The sequence below is a fragment of the Echinops telfairi genome, unplaced genomic scaffold (assembly GCF_000313985.2).
Source record: "Echinops telfairi isolate 266 unplaced genomic scaffold, ASM31398v2 ScPeMD7_7469;HRSCAF=8507_1, whole genome shotgun sequence".
In the NCBI taxonomy this organism is placed as follows: Eukaryota; Metazoa; Chordata; class Mammalia; order Afrosoricida; family Tenrecidae; genus Echinops; species Echinops telfairi.
Window position 1 is genome coordinate 103,904,174 of NW_022111373.1, and position 18,236 is coordinate 103,922,409.

Consider the following 18,236-nt stretch of genomic DNA (forward strand, 5'->3'; position numbering starts at 1 on the left):
CCTGTGTGCTCTGGTCAGATATATCCTTCTCCCAAAGCTGCAGATTCAGTGCCATCCTTTGAGATAAATTCTTCTCGGGGGAGGGGCAGGCACCCACTTAGTATTTGGGGCTGCCAAACACCGTCATTTGCAACTGTCTTTGCCAAACACCTGAATGCCTTGATCAAGGCTGTAGATTGGTTTCAGTTCTCTGAAGAGTAAACTTAATACATAAAGTATTATTGCAAAAAAAAAAAAGTATTATTGCATGTTGTCTTAATTAGTGTTCTTTATTTTACATCTTTGGATTCTAATATCTGTTGCAATAGGTACACAAACTCAGACAAAATCTATGAATTTTGGTTTATTAAGGCAGTTACCATGTTGCAATGGCAATGAGAAATGAGACTCAAGGTTGAATTGTTTATGAGGACATGTGGAGTGTTCTGTAAAGTCAGCTAATAAATCTCCAAGGAACACACCCCTCTGCTATCAGCCTCCAATCAAAAGCTTAAGCTCCTTGGGTCAGCAAGCTCCGTGTCCCCAATTAAGTTCCCAGAGGCATCCCACTTCACAAGACAGCTGTCTGCGCAGTCACTCAGCTTTACTTGTTCCTTGAGTCCATCACCCTGTTCCATGCTCTGGTTCCTGGTTCTGCAGCTGCTCTGATGGTATAGCAGTCATCTGGATCCAGGAGGTTCATTGCAAGGATCTTGGGTCCAGATGAGGTGCTCCACTCCTGGCTCTGGCTGCTAATGAGATCCCTCCTCCCGCTTCTCAGAGGGCTCTTGTTACATGCAGCACAATGGCATTCCGGGGAAGCCTGTTTGCAGTTACAGGTGAATCCTATCAGTAGCTTCTCCCACATTCTTACCAGACCCATTCAGGGAAAGGGCATTGGTGGGAGTTAGAGACTTTGGCTAGAAGAGCCACATTGAATAACTCGTTCCCCCTTCAATGAAAGAGTGTGTGGATACTTTGAGCCAATTGGAAGTTGCTGCTTAGGCTATTTTTCTCCCAGTCTTTGTCTCTTGTGAATTTACCTCCTGCTCTTCGTGTCTAATAGTTTAACCTTCTGCCTCAGATGGATAAGGGGATCAGTAAGTGGCTCAATTTGGAGCCATTAGATCTTTCTAGGGTTTATGCACCTTTCTGTGGTTCTTAAATATGTTCATATTAACTTCTAATTCTCTGTTCTCTTCTAATTTCTTCTCTGTTCTAAATGCCCTTTCCAGTGGTTCTGAACGGTGTTCAGATTCACTTCCAATTTTCCTTTTTATTTTTATTTCTGTTCTAAATGGCCAGGTGGCTTGGAAACCATCCCTCCATATGAACACAATCCTTCCTGTGGGGTTGGCTAAGGTCTACAGTATAGAAAGACTTCTTGCCCACAGCTAAAGGATACAAATAACTTTAATATCAGACAGAGATGATTGTAAACTTGATCATGGTGGATGGAACTAAAGTATAATATACATGGTCAGTTGTCCTCCCTTTTGACCCAATCTGAATTTTCTCTAGGTTTAAATATTTCTCACTTGTTCTAAGACAGACCATTTTTCTACTTATTTGTATTATTCCTGGTGGTCTTTTCTTTCTCTCCTACATTTTTTCTGTTCTGATTTATTTGTTTTTTTTATTGTTTCTGTTTCCCAGTTTATGACACACGAAAAAGAGACAATGACTGATGTAATAACTTATCAGGAATGGCGGGGGGAGGGAATGGGAGGCAGGAGGAAGTTGAGGGGAATTGAGGAACAAGCAGTGAATATGGGAGAGAGGGGCGAGCACTAGAACTGTTTGTGATGATATATATACAATTGTTTTTAAAAGCAAAATGGAAGTATATGATATGTGAAATTTTAATCAATAGAACTATTGAAAAAAAAGAAACTAGACATAATTTCAACCATTCTCTCTCATGGGAAACTAAAATAAATAAAGGTAAAACACAAAAATGTGCTAAAATTAGGAAAACAAAAATGAACAGGTACAAAAGTAATCTTTGTTAAGTGTACATTTTTGGCTGACTGTGAAGGAGATAGTAAGATAAATATTTACAATCTGTTGTTTGTGGGGTGACTTTTTTCACATTGTTCATGTTCTCGTGGTTTAATTTTCTTTACTAACTTTTTTATATCCTTAAAATGGATTTCCCCCTAAATTCAATGTCCATCCTTATTATCTTACCAATATTTTCTGCTTCAACCCTTCTTGATTAAGAATTTGATGATAATACCAATGGTGTATATATATTTTCATCACAAAGTAAGTTTTAATCTTATGTTCTATTTTAACTCTTTTTCTCTGCCTCATAACTTTTGTTCATTTCTCCTGTTGCAACTTTCTCTCTTTGCTTACTTTCCATAAGTCTATGAACTAATGATGCTATATCCTGAAAATTTATCTCCACTCAAATGTAATCTAAGTGTAGAACTTTGAAAAGAATAGCTCTCAGGTAATTTGATAGGTGGACAGAATTGGTTTACAAATAGGTTATTTTATTCCTTATCCACTCCCTAGTAACTTGAACATATATGTTCACGTAGGTGACATACTAAAGAAACTGAAATAAAGCCTTTTCCATAAATTTTACTATTATTATTCTTCATTATTGTGTTAGACAGGGTTCTCTAGAGAGATAAAATTATATATATATAAGTACATATATAAAGATATATATAAAGACATATAGATATATAACATAAGAAATGAATAGTTAAATTATATACAGATGGTTAGATAATACAAGAAATGAACAGTTAAATTATAAAGCAGTACAAATGGCTCTGCAACTCACTCCCATGAGAAGGTTGTGAGACACTGGCAGTCGTTCAAGTCTTGAGGGCCGCCAGGTAGTCCTCTGTAGAGAGATTCAGGCTATCCCGGCACAGGCAGCAAACAGCAAAGCAGGTCACCAACAGTCAGTCCCCAGCTCAAGACATGTAAATTCCAATTGTGTGGTGAGGCAGATCTTAAAGGGACCTCAAATTACAGCGACACAGTCCTAGGTTAGGTGTCCCACAGGTAGTGTAGCTTGCAAATTGAGGCACAGACAAGTAGGGCAGCCTCACACTGGTCCAATGATCAAAGAGCGAGAGACAAGAAAGGCGAGGCTCACCGAGCCACTCATCTCTCTGCCCTTCAATTAATCCCACATGTGTCTATCGGCCAGGCTGGCACAATAAACTAGCTATCTCAATTACAAAAGTATTTTCTTCTACATTGCATATCTAGTGTATCAACTATTATAAATCAGTTTCATTTTATATAGAATTTAAGTGAAATTATATTAGTGAGAAAATGAAAGTAGAAATTAACCATAGTTGGAGCCCTGTCTTCAAACTCCTCTACTAACATATATTTCTCTTAATTTCCCATAGTCCCTGAAATTCAAGGTAAAACCAAGCCAGCAGTCACATATGTGGGAGATACTACTGTCTTGGCATGTAGATGTCCCAACTGTGTTCCCGTGAGTTGGATCTGGTACAGTAGTAATGGGAGTGTGCAGGTAGGACCAAATGTCTTTGATTTTTAACTAAATCACTTTTATTGCATAAATAATGTTAATATAACTGATTCATAATCCCTAGAATGGTTTGTACTTCTAGTACCTTGCTCTTTAATATGTATTAATTAAGTTATAGCAATAAGTGGATTGCCTCCTAATATTTTCAGCATATTACAGTATATGTCTGAAGGTACCCTAAATTTCATAAACTGTTTCCCCATTTATTTTTTAAGTTTAGCAATTTAGTGAAATTTCTTGGAAGGAAGTCACAATCCATTTTTAGTTGCGAAGGTTCAAAAAATATCTTCCTACAAGCGCTTTCTTATTCCATGAGAGTAATTAGAAGAAAAAAAAGACCACCATTTCCTGTTTTTGGCTTCTCCAACATCTGTGATGAATGTAGCACAAGTACACCATTTGAGAAAGGAATAAATATTTGAAAACTTAAACATGAAAATTTAAAACTTTGAAAATTTGACAACTTAAACCTAAGTCTCATATTTTATTAATAAAAGAAATTGACCTTTTTGTGGCCTCTGGAGACCTCATGGGAGCCAACTACTGTTAATACCTATTTGTTTAAGAGAAATGACCAAAGAGTTGATCTTAAAAAACACATTAGTATTAAAGACATCATTTCTAGCTTCCCTCTTTCTTCCTAATGACTGGGAAATTCGGGACAGCACCTCACAGGGAACAGCCCTCTTTTGTCCTGGTGCTGATACGGATTCAAACCAAAGTCTTGCTAAAAGCAAGTTGTGCTTCTAAAAGGAACAGTCTGAGATGGTGTCGAGCTGACAATGAGGTGGTAAATTACTTTAGTCAAAATTGGTTGTATACTAGGCTGGTGAAGGGTGGCCGAGGGAGCACTTCGAAAGAATGTCGCCTGATTCTGTAGGAACAGTGTGTTGAGAGTTTAGAGAAGCATTTCCATATCACTTAGGTGCAGATTTTGATCATTATCATTTCTCCCTTGAGGGTGACTAGAAATGGCAGCAGTTTAGTTAGTGTGTTGGTAAACATTTTTACAAACATGTAAATAGGTGGAACAAATAGAAATATATTTTACATTATATAGGAAAAAAACTTATATAGAGATATATTTTACACACACACACACACACACACATATATATAGAAAGAGAAATTTTACTTATATATCATAGGAAAATAAAGAGAAAACTTAGACCTTCCCAATTTATCTTAAAGGAGCCCTGTTGGCATAGTAGTTACTCATTGGACTGCTAACTGCAAGGTGAGCAGTTCAAAACCAATAATGGGACTTTCTACTCCCATAAAGAATTACAGCCTGATAAATGCAGGAGCAGGGAGGGAGCACTAGAACTGATCGTGATTACACAGCTCATTTTAAAGGTCATTTAACCCATGGAGAAAAAAAGAAGAAAGAAAATATTCTCAGATTGATTGTGGTAATGATTGTACAATTCTTCTTGATATGATTGAACCATTGAGTGGTATGGTATGTGGATTATGTGCCAAAAAAACTGAGTTGATTCCAGGGGGAGGGGAGTGTGGGGAGAATTACTGCCTCAAACTCACAGGGGCAGTTCTGCTCTGTCCTGTAGGATTGCTATGAGTCTGCGTTGACTCAGTGACCATGAGGTGTTTTTTTTTTTTAATGTATCCTAATGTTTTGCAATAGTCTTGCAAGTACCTGGACTCTGTCAAAAACAAAAACCACAAACAAAACAAATCTCCACTGCGAGGGAGTTGATTCTGACTCACAGGGACCTACAGGATAGAGTCCTGCTCCTCCACAGGCTCACAGGCTGAGTTTACAGACTCAGGAGCAGACTGCCTCCTCTTTTCCCTGTGGAGCAGCTGGTGGATGGGAACCACTGACCTTGCTGTTTGTTAGCAGCCCGGTGGTTAAAGGAGGTGCCACCAGGGCTCCTTTGCTTCTCTCCCAGCTATGCTAATCCTCTCTTAATTTGGCCCTACATAGGGAGCACATTAGGATGGTATAAAAAGTCGGAATAATTAGGTTCAGAAACCCTGAGTCAAGGATTTTTCACAATAGAGAGTGCAGGTCTGTGTTAGAATTACCCTCCCCGGGCTACCTGTGCAATCGCAGAGCTTCCCATTCACTAGCCATGCTTTGAGTGCACTCAGAGCAGGCAGCCGGCCACTTTGCTAAGATCTTCCAGCAAATTATACTCAGACGGCTCTTCATTAGACAACCTCCAAGGATATATGTATATTGAACTGTGCAGTGGAGTGAGAGCAATGGAGGCATCAAATGGCTTGAAAATAAAATGTAATGCAAATAGATTAAATAAAAAAGCCCTACGAAATCCGTTGGTCTGACTCTTGAGAGTTTGAGAAGGATTCCGAGCATCACAGACGCCTGCTTGGGAAGAATGTCAGAGAAGAAAAGGCAGAATGAGTACCCCCTGACGGTCGCCCTCTAGTGGACTCGGACAGAGCAGAACTTTCTCCGCAAGGTTCCCAAGGCTGTGGATCTTCCTGCATGTTTGGTAAAGTAAGGAGCGGCGGAGAAGAGGCAGCCCATCAGGGAGGTGCGTTGACATAGTGGCTGTAACAATGGGCTCAAACACAGGAACAATTGTGAGGCTGGCCACAACTGGACAGTGTTTCTTCTGTTGTGCACCGGGTCACTTTGGGTGAGAATTGACTTGAAGTCACAACAACAACAACAACAACAACAACAAACCTTTGTGCAAACAGAACAGCTGGGGCTTTGGAACCACTGACCTTTTTTTAAAAATCATTTTATTGGGGGCTCGTACACGTCTTATGACAATCCATCCATTGTGTCAACCGCAGACCTTTTGGTGGGTGGCGAAGGGCCGTATCACTGCAGCACCGAGGCTGCTTCTGAACATGTGTGGACACCCGTATATGGCAGGGCCAAGGGTGGTTTTCACCGTTCATTCCTTTCGGTCAGTTCCACAGTCTCGAAGATGTCACCTTGTTAGGAGTGAGCGCTCTTCCTTGGGAGAGTGACCAGAGGTGGTAGGGCCACAGAACTGGTTGTTTCGGTGTTTGCCTGAGACGGATGGAGGAGGCAGCACTTGAACTAACGAGCTAGTGGAGGACTAGAACATGAAACCCAGATGGCTGGGACTGTCCCTTCATCCCCTCATGGAACATTGTCCAGGATAATCTATGCACTGTAGTTTGAAATCGTTTGCTACCTCCAGGAGATCAAATGTAAAACTTCTCACAAATTTCAATACGCTATCCTGTGCCTTTTGCAGTAAGCAGTTTTCCCAGCATCATCCTATTGCTATAACTGGAAAGTAGGTCCTTTAGGACACGTATCCCTTATACAATATGATACTTATGCATTTTTAATATCTCTTTCTATCAGGTCCCTGTCAACATTCAACTGAGTGATAAATTCTATGTGATCAATGGAACGCACGGCAATGAAACAAAGCTCAAGATAATGCAGCTTACAGAGGAGGACCAGGGGTCTTACTGGTGCCGTGCGGTCTTCCAGTTAGGGGAGAGGGAACTCCTCACTGAGTTGGTGGTGCTGACCTATTTGGTGCCCCTGAAGCCCTTCTTTGCAGTAGTCGCTGAGGTTATTCTTTTAGTGACTGCCATTCTGCTTTGTGAAATGTATACACAAAGGAAAAGAAGTCAACCAGGTAGGGCTTTTTCTTTTCTTCCCCAACTTTTTTTTTTTTTTTAAGCTATCAGACTGCAGCGACATGAACGTTTTGGGAGGAATCCAGTTTTTTGATTTTTGTTTTAATTTGGATTGTGTTTTATGTTCAAATAGTGTCAGAGAGTTATGCACTTGGAGCAACGTACGTCCTTAAACTCAGAGCACTAACATTGTTTGGTATTGTCTTTCCTTTGGTACTCCTGTGCCTGAGCACCAATTAGGTGATGTGTGTTTTGGCCTCAGAAATTAGAAAATGCTGGCATGGTCTAACAGAAAACATGGCAAAGACAAACAACTATTTTTTTTAAATAAAATAGTCCTTTTGTTAGGGACTCTTACATCTCTTATCACAATCCATACATTCATCCTTTGTGTCAAGCACATTTGCACATATGCCACCATCATCTTCAAAGCATTCTCTTCCCACTTGAGCCCCTGATTTCAGCTCCCCCTCCCGCACCCCCGTCCACCCTCCCTCACAAACCCTTGATAAGTTATAGATTATTATTTTCATATCTTATATCATCCGCCATCGCCTACAACTATTCTTTCACTTAGATATTTCATTCTTTACACTTAGTTTTATCAAACTTCTGGAGTTCCCAAACAAGAGACATTTGTTTTTTCTGTCAGCTTCCTTTATTTGACCCTGTGCTTGATGGGTTATGAGTTGAGAAATCCAAGGTCTGCTAAGAAAATAAGTTTTACATTCTGTAACTTTTTAAGCCCAAATCTAATCATTGCAAATCATTTATCTATTTTTCCAAATCCCAGGGCACAAAAATTATGTTTGGTTGATTGGGGGGAGGCCTGGGGACTTGGCAGAGGCCTGGTGGCGTGCCGATGTCTGCCGTGGTGTTTCTGTCCCTCGTGCCAAAGGGAGGGAACAGCACGGTGCTCGTTTCCTAGGGGAAAGTGAAAGGAACGTGGCTGCCACACAAAAGGAGTAAATGAACCTTAATCCTTACATTCTTCTGTTTACACAGATGGAGGAAAAGAATTTGAGCAAATTGAACAGCTGTAAGTATTATTGTTGAGTTGACTAAAATACAACATTAGGGAAAATTGAATAAAGAGTAAGTTGAGCAAAGGGCCCCCAAGGTTTTCTCTCTCTGTACAACACACACACACACACACACACACACACACACACACACACACACACACGGCAGAGATCTCTAGCATCGGTCTATCTCTTCTGTAACTGCTGTGCTGCGATGAGAGTGGCGCCTGCCTGGGTTAGCCCTCGTCCCTGTTTACTGCCTGCACTGCCTATGCTTCAGTGTACTTCCCTGAAATGATTGTAGTAGCCGCACTTCCCATGTTAGATTACATGGGATTATTTATATAAAAATGCTTACTTCAGGCTTTGGTGCACAAAAGGTGTTCGTTAATCAAAAGGAAGTATTGACTTGCTTCAAGTAGCAATTCTCAGCTCTGACTATGTGTCGGCTCACTTAGGAGCTCTGTAGTGGATTAATCAACCCAAGAGGCTTCGAGATGGAGGAGGAGTGGAAACAGGAAGCCGGGAGAAAGAACGCAGGCGCATTGAAGAGATGGAAACGGATGAGTTCAAACAAAGAATTTGCATACACTGTTTAGTGCGAAACTAATGATCTACTTTATAAACTTTCACCTAATTCTCAATTAGGAAGTTAAATATGTAGAGAGAGAGTTGCTTAGGCCTTATTGAAGCAAACGGATGCAAAGCTTTGGGGATGAGAACTCTCATGCTTATTAAAATATCTACCGGTGATTCTTTATTATTATTATTATTTTTAATTTTACTGGCACATCATTCACATCGTACAATTCAATTGTTCAATCATGTCAAGAAGATTTGCACCAATGATTCTGGTTCTCATCTTGAAAACCACTGGTCTAATTCCTACTAGGGTTTTCTTTTAGTTTGGGTTTTGTTTGTTTGTTTTTGAGAATCGAAGAGCACGGAAATGTTTGTGTAAGTTCGCGTACAGTGCTCTTTGGTAGAGGTTGAGCATGAGGAAGGCTGGGATTGACGTTAACAGAGTCGTAATTAGGTTTGGCAAAAGCTAGAAGTTCTCTGCTCTTTCAGGTCAGAGAACTGAGAATGGAGGCCAGTCTTAGAGGTACTGAGGATGGGTATTAACGCATGAGTAAGAACGTGAAGGGCTGGGAATCCGGAAAATGATACCAGATTAGAGCAGACAAAAGAAACCTGGGAAAGCAGAGCCCTGAAGTACTGTACCAACAACACAGAGGCCCCATGGAATTCATTGTTACTGCCAACAGGACTCTGAGATGTGAGTGCAGAAGCCACAGTTCAAAAGTAGGAGGTGGTAACTAATTGCCCTGCAGATATTCACAGATTTATTCAAATAGATTTTCCTTAATTCATGTAGGACAGGTAAATTCACCAAATGTGAGTCTTAGTGTGTTAGTTTTGGTGGACTAGAGAAAAAAATCCAGGACACTCATATATATGTAAGAGCTTTAGATCAAAGAGTGATTGCATATTGAGAAAACATCCAAGCCCAGTTCAGATCAAGCCCATAAGTCTGACATTAGCCCATATGTCAGAAACCAGTTTATAAATTCCTCTTCAGACTCATGTAACACAAGCAATGGTGCCGAAAGCTGGAAGATCACAGGCCAGTGGGTGGAAAGTCTTGTGGATCCAGTGGCGGTGGAAGCACCTCTGTGCTGGCGTGGGTCTCCACGTGGTGCCTCCAGCTCCAGGGCTCTGGCTCCATCTGTGTAGATCCATGTGTCTTGTCAGCAGGAAGATAAGGCAGAGAGAGTGTGAGTCCGGCCTCCAGTCAGCTATTTATCTCCTTTGCGCTTCCAAATGAGCTTATCAAGCTCCAACCTGGTTGACAGGCTAGGTTCCACCCCTTCACAAGTTGACAGGAGATTATGTAACTGCCACACTTAGTTATGGACACATAATTCTGTCACCATGGAGGGTGTAGTGGTTACATGTTGGGCTGCAAACTGCATGGCCAGAAGTTCAAAATCACCAGCAGCTCTGTAGGAGACATTGGGTTTTCTGCTCCTGTGAACAGTTGCAGTCTCAAAAACCCACAGGGGGTTGCTATGAATCAGTGTTGACCTGATGGCAGCGAAAATTCTATCACAACCTCCACAGAGAGGGGAAATGGGGTGCTGTCTTATTGTCGTAGACGCTCACAGTTGAAAGGAAATTGAATCTCATGGCAGCCCTTTTTCTTTCTAGAAATCATGAACATCTAATGAAGAAGAGATTTGATGAAATCTCTTTGATTCTTTTTAATGGTCTACTTTCTTACAATTAATGACAGTCATTCAGGTAATTGAAGACAGAACCGTACACATATTCTTCTGTTCTCCAAGCTTAGCATCTCCAATGTCTCAGTCATTCTTTTTGAGTTTTCCTTTGGAGGTTGCTCTGGTTTTAGTAGAAAGCCCTGGTGGAGGAGTGGTTATACATTGAACTGCTAGCCCCAAGATCATCAGTTTGAAACTACAAGATCATCAGTTTGAAACCACCAGCTATTCAACAGGAGAAAGAGAAGGCTACCTACTACCATAAAGAATTATAGTTACAGAAACCCACACGAGCAGTTCTATTTTGTCCTATAGGGTTGCTCTGAGTTGGAATCAACCCAAAGGGAAGGAGAGGCTGTTTTTCTTTTTTTTCCTGGTCTCAGTGTATTCTGATTGCTTGAGACTCTCCAAAAATGTGGTGCCAGAGCACTGCAGAGTAGACTGGTTCCAAATAATTTATGGTTTGTTGTGCCGCCTACTTTAATCTTTCCTATCTGTCCTGGATTATTTTACAAGGTTGTTGGTTAGATTCAATCTGTAGGATAAGGAGTGTTTTCCCTTGGAACTGTGTCATTTACACGCCTTTCTCTTGTGCTGTTCCTCAGAGATTTCTCACTGTGCTTAAGCTTAGTGCCTGGGGTACTTTAAAAGCATTAGATTAATTTAAGTGCCAAGGGCATTTGAGTTTACTTAGCACAAGGCTTTGCCAATTCTCTTTTTGAGGTATATAATTAGATGATAATTTTTTCTTGACAGAAAAGAAATGTTATTATTGTATCTTAAACATATCTAGGTGACTAGCAGGTAAGCTTAGGCTGCTAACAACAAGGGGTCAACCCACTGGCCATTCTGTTGGAGACAGATGAGACTATCTGGTCCTGTCAAGATTGTCTTTTAATAAATCATTGTTATTGGGGCTCTTGCAGTTCTTAGAACAGTCCATGCATCAGTTGTTTCAAGCACATCTGTACATATGTTGCCATCATCATTTTCAAAACATTTTCTTTCTACTTGAGCCCTTGGCATCAACTCCTCGTTTTCCCCCACCCTCCCCACCCTCATGAACACTTGATAAATTATAAATTATTATTTTCATATTGTACACCAACCACTGTCTCCCTTCACCCACATTTCTGTTGTTTATCCCTCAGGGGGTAGGGAGGGGGTTAATATGTCTATCATTGTGATCAGTTTCCCTTCTCCCCTCCCCACTTTCCTCTTCCCTCATGGTATCATTACTCCCAATTATTATTCCTGAGGTGGTTTTCTGCCCTGGATCCAGTTTGTTGGGAGCACTTATTTGTACTAGTGTACATGCTCTGTTCTAGCCAGATTTTTAAGGTAGGACTAGGGTCATGATAGCTGGGGGGAGGAAGCATTAAAGAACTAGAGGAATATTGTGTGTTTTGCCGGTGCCATACTGCACCCTGGCTGGCTCGTCCTTTCCTTCTGACCCTTCTGTGAGGTGATGTTCACTTTTCTGCAGATGGGTTTTGAGTCTCCACTTCAACCCCCACCATTTGCATCGATATAATTGTTTGGGGTCTTCTGAGGCCTGATACCTGATCCTGTCGACACCTCATGATCACACAGGCTGGTGTACTTCTTCCATGTGAACTTTGTTGCTTTCCTGCTAGATGGCCACTTGTTTAACTTCAAGCCTTTAAGACCACAGAGAGTATATCTTCTAATAGCCAGGCACCATCAGCTTTCTTCCCCACATTAGCTTATGTACCCATTTTGATTTCAGTGATCGTGTCAGGAAGATGAGCCTCACAGAATGTTGGGTTATTAAGATAGAGTGTTCTTGCATTGAGAGAGGACTTGAATAGAGGCTCAATGTTCATCTGCTTCCTTGATACTAATCATATTAATATATGTACATAGACCTATATCCCTATTGTTATATATTAATATACTTACATATATATGTGCGTTTATTTATACCTCTCCAAATGTCTTTTGCCTCCTAGTTCTTTCCTTTATTTCCTTTTACTTTCCTCCTGTCCCACTATCATGTTCGACCTTCATTCAGCTGTCAGTAATTCCTCTCGTTTACATTGCACTTGATCAAACACCCCCAGGTGTTCTACACCCTCCTCGCCAACAGTTTTCAATCTCTTGTTGTTCCCTTGTCCCTCAGTTTGTTGGCTTCCTGTAAAGATTTACAAGCCTCAGAAACCCTATTTTGGGTTACTATGAATTAGAATCAACTTGATGGCACTGGATTTCGGTTTTGGCACATTTTTAGATAGCAGTGATTCAAAAGTTTATTAGTGAAAGTGATGTAAACATAATAATAAGGATACAGTATAAAAATGAGATAATTCAATAAGGAACTTGTTTCTCTGGTCCTCTCAGATATTTAATTCACACCGGGCCCTTCCCTTCAATTTTTACTTGAGTGATGTAATTATTTTTTTCCCCTTCTAGTGGTAATGACTTATTGATTCAGGTACCTAGGAAGGCATTCATTACGGACCCTTGGTTTGGCCATTTTTCTCTTGGGGATCTGAAACCCACATGCATAGGTTAAAGAGCCATGGTTTTTCCTCCAATTCAGGAAAATGAGCATGTTAGCATATAACATCCATGTCACTATGTCCACACCCCTATCTTCAAACTCCATTCATGCTTTTTGTTGCTGTGGTTGATAGGTGCCTTCTACTCAGCTGCACCCCATTGAGACCCCATGTGACAATCTCGAGCTGTTCCATAGGGCTTTGTCAGCGATAATATTTATGAGAACAGATTCTTGGACCTTTTTCCCATAAAAAAATGAGAGGAGAAAGTCTCCTTCTACATGTAATAAGCCTTGCCTGTGGGAGCATTTCATCTCTAATGTAAATATGAACATTAAGAGTAAAATCTTTTTAAGGATTGTGACTTCTGCTTGCATTAACTTGCTCTTTTTTTTCTTAAATAGTTTTATTGGCACATAATCCATATATCATACAGATCAATAGTTCTAGCATAAGTTGTACAATCAAAAAGCAAAAAAGTTGTACAATCATTTCAACAATCCATTTTAGAACACTTTCTTCTTGTACTTTTTATTAGCTCCATATTCCCTTCCCCTCCAACCTTCCCTGCCATACCCACAAGAAACCATTAATCCAGTAAGTTATTGTCTGTATAGATTTACCTATCCTGGATTTCATATACAGAAAAATATGCACTTAAAACAACAATAGAAAAGTAAAGCAGAGAAAGACTCTGGTAGAAAATAAAATTTTAAATATCAAAAAACTAGAACCATTTTAAAATGCATCTTAATGGGGATCAAATGATAAGGTCTTAAATGCTAACGTAATGACATCTGTAATGATCCATTTTTGCAATGCATTCTGCATGATCGCAAGGCTATTCACCTCCTTCAACTGTTTTTAGAAGGAATGCACCAGAGGTTTGCTTAATCTATGAGTGGACCCTCCAAATGGATTTTGGGCTTCTACTGTCATACATAGTTTTCTACAAACCAGGTGTTCAAAATTTAAGCTCTGATACCATTCCATTCTTCTAGTTTGGATTATATTAATTATAATTCTTGGATCACACAGGTTGGTGTGCTTCTTTCAAGCGGACTTAGTTGACACCTCACGTAGATGATTGCTTCTTTGAAGATAAGTCGTTAAGAACCTAGATGCTATTCTTTCTGGTTACTGGCCATGATCTGGTTTCTTAAGCACACTTTGCTATAGCACCCATATCTTCAGTGATCGCTTCATGAAAGTGAGCGCCAAGTAGGGGCCATATCATTAGGACCAATTGTTCTTAGATTGGGGAAGAATTATGTATGAGCCCCAAATCCATTTGTAAATCTATGTTTTATATATGTCTTTGTTTCACCTTAGAGACATTTTATGTTAGAGAACATTATTAATTATTTCCATGCTTCATAAAGTAGTTCTTTTGGTAGTGTCATTAGTCTAGCTAATGGTGTATAATATATTACACAGTTGAGGAAAGAAAGTGATACAAGTATAGGCCAGCTATAAACTGTAATACATTGCACTGACTTTTTGTATTCAAGTACAATAGACAGGCTACAGTAATTGGTATACTGAGTTACCCAGTGCAGTGGTAGACCTAATGGGTTTGCTTTTGTTTTCTATACAGGAAATCAGATGATAGTAGTAATGGTCTAGAAAATAATGCCCCTCGGCACAGAAAAAATTCAATTACTTCCAAATGATACACCAAATAAAAGGTAAAATTAATTAAATATTCACTATTAAAGACAGTTAATTTTTAGGTTCATGTCTAAAGATAAAAGAACTAGTCTTTTGTTATGTGCTGAGTATCTTTATATAGAATTAGAAATCAATTGAAAAGTAAATCTAATTTCAAAGCCTTATGTCTTTTTTTCTTTTCTTTATCATGAGCTGCTTTCTTTTTTTTAACCTTCGTATTTATTTATTTATGTCAGTATAATTCTTTTTTTTAAAATCATTTTATTGGGGGCTCATACAACTCATCACAATCCATACACCCATCAATTGTGTAAAGCACACTTGTACATTCATTACCCTCATCATTCTCCAAACATTTGCTCTCCACTTAAGCCCTGTCATCAGCTCCTCATTTTCTCCCCTCCCTCCCCACTTTCCCCTCTCTCATAAATCCTTGATAACTTACAAATTATTATTTTGTCATATCTTACACTGTCTGAAGTCTCCCTTCACCCACTTTTCTGTTGTCCGTCCTCCAGGGAGGAGGTTATATGTAGATCCCTGTGATCTGTTCGCCCTTTCTACCTCACCTTACCACCACCCTCTCGGTATCTCCACTCTCACTACTGGTCCTGAAGGGATCATCTGTCCTGAATTCCCTGTGTTTCCAGTTCCTATCTGTACCAGTGTACATCCTCTAGTCTAGCCAGGTTTGTAAGGTAGAATTGGCATCATGATAGTGGGTGGGGAGGAACATTTAGGAACTTGAGGAAAGTTGTATGTTTCATCATTGCTACACTCTTCCCTGATTGGCTCATCTCCTCCCCCTGACCCTTCCTTAAGGGGATGTCCAATTGCCTGCAGATGGGTTTTGGGTCTCTACTCCACATTCCCTCTCATTCACAATGATATGATTTTTTGTTCTGATGATGCCTGATACCTCATCCCTTCGACACCTCGTGATCGCACAGGCTGGTTTGCTTCTTCCATGTGGGCTTTGTTGCTTCTGAGCTAGATGGCTGCTTGTTTACCTTCAAGCCTGTAAGACCCCAGACGCTATATCTTTTGATAGCCAGGCACCATCAGCTTTCTTCACCTCATTTGCTTATCCACCAATTTGTCTTCAGCGATTGTATCGGGGAGGTGAGCACACAATGATATCCTTTTTTGTTCTTTGATGCCTGATAACTGATCTCTTCGGCACCTCGCAATCACACAGGCTGGTGTGCTTCTTCCATATGGGCTCTGTTGCTTCTCAGCTAGATGGCCACTTATTTACCCTCAAGACCCTAGACTTTATCTATATCTTTTGATAGCTGGGCTCCATCAGCTTTCTTCACATTTGCTTATGCACTTGCTTTGTCTTCAGCAATTGTGTCGGGAAGGTGAGCATCATGGAATGCCAATTTAATAGAACAAAATATTCTTGATTGTGGGAGTACTTGAGTAGAGGCCCAATGTCCATCTGCTACCTTAATACTAAACCTATAAATCTATGCACATAGATCTATTTCCCCATCCTCATATATAAACATGTTTACATATGTACATGCCTTTATTTAGACCTCTATAAATGCCCTTTGCCTCCTAGCTCTTTCCTCTATTCCCTTTTACTTTCCTCTTGTCCCACTATCATGCTCAGCCTTCATTTGGGTTTCAGTAATTCCTTTTGGTTACATCACCATTGATCACGCCCTACCAGGCCTCCTATACTCTCCTCACCACCGTGAGCTGGTTTCCTTTACAATTTTTATACAGACTTATTTTCCCACCTCAACTTTCGTTAATCATTTTGAAAATTTACTCTTTTATATCCTATGCTGTAAACTAGACCAATAATTTCATTTCTGCTTAGACTCAAAGTATTAATATTTTATCAATATTTTTATCGAGTATTTAATGTAAGATATCTTTGTTTCGGTTGTAGTTTAAATTACCTCTCATCACTTTTTGCTTTGATAAAGTGATAAAAAGTTGATATAGAAGAACCAGGACCTGCTAACTGTGTTTCATTATGCTTTATTTAACTTAGGAATCTGTGAGCCAAGGAATGAGAGACATTCAACTTGTCAAGTGTCATGGGAATTTATGTCAAGAGTTTTTGTTTCAGCTTTGTTTATGCTTTCTCTTAGGGTCATCTGACTTTATGTTTTGAAAAAACGGAAATCTCAATATGCTCAGCTGCAGCTTCATAAATTATATATGCTATCTCAGAACTAAAGATATAGTTTTATTCTGTAATCATTGTACATTAATGCCAGGTAAATTGTATTAACTATGTTTTATGAGCTGTATAACTCAGGATAGATCATTTAATGCTGGTCCTCAAGGCAAGTGCTGAACAGATGCCTGCAAAACCTGTTAATAGTTCATGGAGCAAATGTCATTCAAGGCCTAGTTATAACCAAAGACTTCATTCAAGAGAAAGCCTTTGCCATTTCTCTTAAAAAGTTTCCCTCCATAATTATTCTTACTGTATATCTAAGAATGTATAACAGTTTCTATGTAGTTCCTCCTTCTGTGTTACTGAAAAGAAGAATATCTAAACTGGGAAATGAATTACTTTCTGTCTTTGCTAATGATGGTTAACACTCAGTCTCCAGAAGAAACACATACTTTTCACCCATAAATATTAGATTAAAGCAGGAAATGAAAAACATTTGCCCATAGCTCTGTGACACAAAAGCAGGTTTCCATGATTAGTCCATTCATCTCTACAGCGTACATATCCACGCTAACATGCTTCCTGGTCTTTCCCTCTGGAGAACTTTTCTCTCTCCTAAAACGACGTGGTTTAGACTTCTTGGGATATGCCTGATGTGAATTTTTGTGGGTGCAAGGCCATGGAACCAGAATGCAATACTTCCATAGAGATGTCTTTGATTCATTGCTCAAGGTCAAGTATTTCCATGCTGGCTTCATGTTATATACATATTTTCAGGCACAGTCTTGGTCAGTGTGCAGAAACTAATTCCATGGCCAAACAATGCCTAAAAAGTGCTTATCAATGCTAACTTTGATTCAAATCCAGAATGAACCTGAACCCTGATGTACTGTGTAAATGATTCTGTGAATGCTTAAGATTTAACCTTAAATATAAGATAGTTCATTTCTACTGCATATGTAACTTAAATCTTTTGTAAAAGAATTAACATGAACTCTGGACACACGAATTGTGAATGCCTTGGAATAAGATATCAAAATTAGCCTTAGGGTGCTATGTTATGGGGAAGATGGGGAAGCTTGATGCAGGTGCATTCAATATCCCCTTCCTCTTAGTAGCTAATGAGTCAGAATAAGATCAGAACCCAAAGGAAGAGTGTGGATTGCTAGTAAGGTAACCATGATTCTTGTTGGCTAAGGGAAAGGGGAGTTGAACAATTTGGGGGGAAAAATTACTTCATAGAAATTTACATGATGTATAGACTGTGAAAATTATGATAAAATTCTTCTTGTGAAAAATATATGACATCTTAACCAATAGTTTACAATCTTGCAAGTATGAATAATCACTCCTCAACTCACCTGAAGTAGTAAATGGCAAGCTGTTAATTATTTTATTGCAGCACTATTTTCTTGTAAAGGATGTTACCTACACATGGTTGTTTGTGGAACACATACTATTTTGTCA

General features: G+C 39.6%; 1 protein-coding gene across 1 annotated transcript in view; it reads left to right on the forward strand.

Annotated features, from left to right (window-relative positions):
• Nucleotides 1-18,230, forward strand: part of EMB (embigin) — a 66,104-nt gene extending 47,874 nt beyond the window's left edge. Inside the window, exons 6-10 of the mRNA XM_045285245.1 lie at nucleotides 3,363-3,490; nucleotides 6,846-7,128; nucleotides 8,135-8,168; nucleotides 14,553-14,643; nucleotides 16,638-18,230. Of these exons, the coding sequence (XP_045141180.1) occupies nucleotides 3,363-3,490; nucleotides 6,846-7,128; nucleotides 8,135-8,168; nucleotides 14,553-14,628 (521 nt within the window). The 3' untranslated portion in view covers nucleotides 14,629-14,643; nucleotides 16,638-18,230. The remainder of the gene's footprint in view (nucleotides 1-3,362; nucleotides 3,491-6,845; nucleotides 7,129-8,134; nucleotides 8,169-14,552; nucleotides 14,644-16,637) is intronic.
• Nucleotides 18,231-18,236: the final 6 nt, after the last annotated feature.